Consider the following 2438-nt stretch of genomic DNA (forward strand, 5'->3'; position numbering starts at 1 on the left):
AAAAATACCCAATCAATCCAAAAGAAGGCAAGAAAAGAGAAAGAAGAAACATAAGAAACAAACTAGGATGGCATATTTAAATCCAGGTGCAATAGTAATTATATTAAGTAAATTCACTTAAATCCAACGAAAAGATTACCAGACTGAAAAAAGTCAAATTATATCCTGTTCATGAAACATATATCTAAACCTTGAAGTCTCAGATTGAAAGCAAATGTGGGAAAAAAAAAAGCTGATGGAGCTGTTCTATATCTGAAAAAATGGACTTTAAAGCAAGGATGAAGAAGAAAAACAGTGTCTGACATCAGGCAGATATACACACTTTTAAACAAACTTGAAGCTAATGACATGCCTCAAGATATATAAAGCAAAAACTGACAGAATTTCAAGAAGAAACAGACAAATCCACAATCATTGTGGAATATTTTAAAACACATCTCTCTTATCGTTAGAGCAAGCAGGCAAATAAATCAGTGTAAATAGTTAAACAGCATGATTCACAAATTCAATTTAAAGAATACATATGTGTGTATATTTGTATATACACATACATACATATATACTTCATTCAACAAGTGTAGAATACACATTCTTTTCAAGCCCACATGAAATATTTATAAAAACTAAGCAAAAAATATGCCACAAAGAATATAAAGAATTGAAATCATGCGTAGTATATTTTCTGACCTTATCGGATTTAAGCTAGAAATAAGAAAAAGAGGACTACTGGAAAATATGGATCTGCCTTTTAGAAAACCTCATGGGTCAAAAATCACAATGAAAATTAGAAATAGTATTTTACCAAATGATAGTAAAATGACTTATATTAAAATTTGTGAGATGCAGCTAAAGTTGTGCTTAGAGGGAAGTTTATAGCCTTAAACACAAATATTGGAAAAGAAGAATGGCTGAGAGTTAACGATATGAGAGTCTATTTGCAAAAGGTAGACAAAGCAGAACAAACTGGAAGAAAGTACAAGGAAGGAAATAACATTGATAAACGTAGCAGGTGTTGGGAAAGGCTTGCGGATGGGTTTGAACTTCAATATTCACACAAGGAGGACGAGGAAGAAGAGCAACAGTGTGACTGCGATGGCTCCATACACGACGCCCTGGATCAGGCCTTTCATGAACACTCTGGAAACGGAATTCTTATCTGGAATCAGAGGGAAGGGAGAGTGGTTTTTCACTGGAGGCTTGGAAGTCTGAGCTACAACTCTACCCTTTCCCCTGGCCCTGTGCCCGTCCTCATCCCCCTCCTGTGCACCGTCTTCCTGGCTTGGTCACTAGGCCCCTGTATGCTCGCCTGGCAACAGGAAGATCCTGGAAGTATGGATTCCATGTTGGTTCTTCCCCTCACAGCAAAGTCTCGTGAATTTTTCTGGCTCCCCAAGGAGGCTGATGGTGCTGTTGGCCCACGGGGCACGTGTGGTGGAGGTCACCTGGCAGATGTTGTCCATGCTGTTCACATCCACGAGGGCACCTCCCACCCACCACCGCATGGAGGGTGTGGGGATCCCCTGGAAGGAACAGCTGCACTGCAGCGTCTTCTCCAAGGAGCAGGAGGAGTCGAACAGCCTGGCAGGTGCTGTGGGGAGGGAGGGTCAGGAGTCAGCAAGGCATCCCGACTCTCCCTCCCCACTTCCTCCAAGACCCAGGCTTCTCCTCGTTTGCTATTCACAGGGAGCTTCAGAAAGACTTTCTGGAAGTCCAGAGGGGACTCCGAACAATTCTCCTCCTCTGCCTCAGACTCTGGGTGAGCTCTCACCCCTGGCCTCTCAGCCCCAGAGGTCAGGGGAGGACGTGATGCTCCCCAGCCTTCTTCCCGCAGCGACCCAGGGCTTTCTCTTGGGCCCACCATGTCTCCCACACACAGGCTCCTGCCTGTGCCCACCAGCACTCACAGTTTGCTTGGAGCTTGGCCATGCTACTTCTGGTCAAGTCAGCTAGGGAGAAGTTCAAGTGACATCTGAGGGTGGTGCCTTGGTCTTCAGGCTTTGGGGTGAGGTGCAGCACCGAGGAAGGGGAGTTGCGGGAGACGCCTGAGGTGGAGGACATGGTGGGCCCTTTCCAGGGGAGGAAGAGGGCTTTGGTTTCTTCGCAGATACCTTTGATGGTACAGTTCAAGGTCATAGGCTTCCCAGCTGCAAGAATCTCTGGGATGTGAAGCTCTGGGTTTTGAGTCAGGTCTACAGAAGAGAGGAGGAGGTGGGACAAGGAGCCCTCGTGGACACTTCACTGCTGCACAGCATTTCCAGGTTGCAAAGAGCTTCCCCACCCGTTAGCTTCCTTGGAAAACCCCCACCTTCCCAACAATCTATGGAACCTGGGGTTGTTGTTGTTGGGCATTTTCTTTCTTTCTTTTTTTTTTTTTACAAAGATTTATATTTATTGAACACTAGGGATACAGTGGGAAATCAGAAACCCTCTTTTTGATT

At 44.7% G+C, this 2438-nt stretch overlaps 1 protein-coding gene across 1 annotated transcript in view; it reads right to left on the reverse strand.

Annotated features, from left to right (window-relative positions):
• Positions 1 to 1049: 1049 nt before the first annotated feature.
• LOC105809529 (SIGLEC family-like protein 1) overlaps positions 1050 to 2438 on the reverse strand; it is a 33260-nt gene continuing 31871 nt past the window's right edge. Inside the window, exons 2-4 of the mRNA XM_012643351.1 lie at positions 1905 to 2189; positions 1307 to 1588; positions 1050 to 1156 (exon numbers count right to left, since the gene is read on the reverse strand). Coding sequence (XP_012498805.1) covers positions 1050 to 1156; positions 1307 to 1588; positions 1905 to 2189 — 674 coding nt within the window. The remainder of the gene's footprint in view (positions 1157 to 1306; positions 1589 to 1904; positions 2190 to 2438) is intronic.

The sequence above is a fragment of the Propithecus coquereli genome, unplaced genomic scaffold, assembly GCF_000956105.1.
Source record: "Propithecus coquereli isolate 6110/MARCELLA unplaced genomic scaffold, Pcoq_1.0 Scaffold196, whole genome shotgun sequence".
Taxonomy (NCBI): Eukaryota; Metazoa; Chordata; class Mammalia; order Primates; family Indriidae; genus Propithecus; species Propithecus coquereli.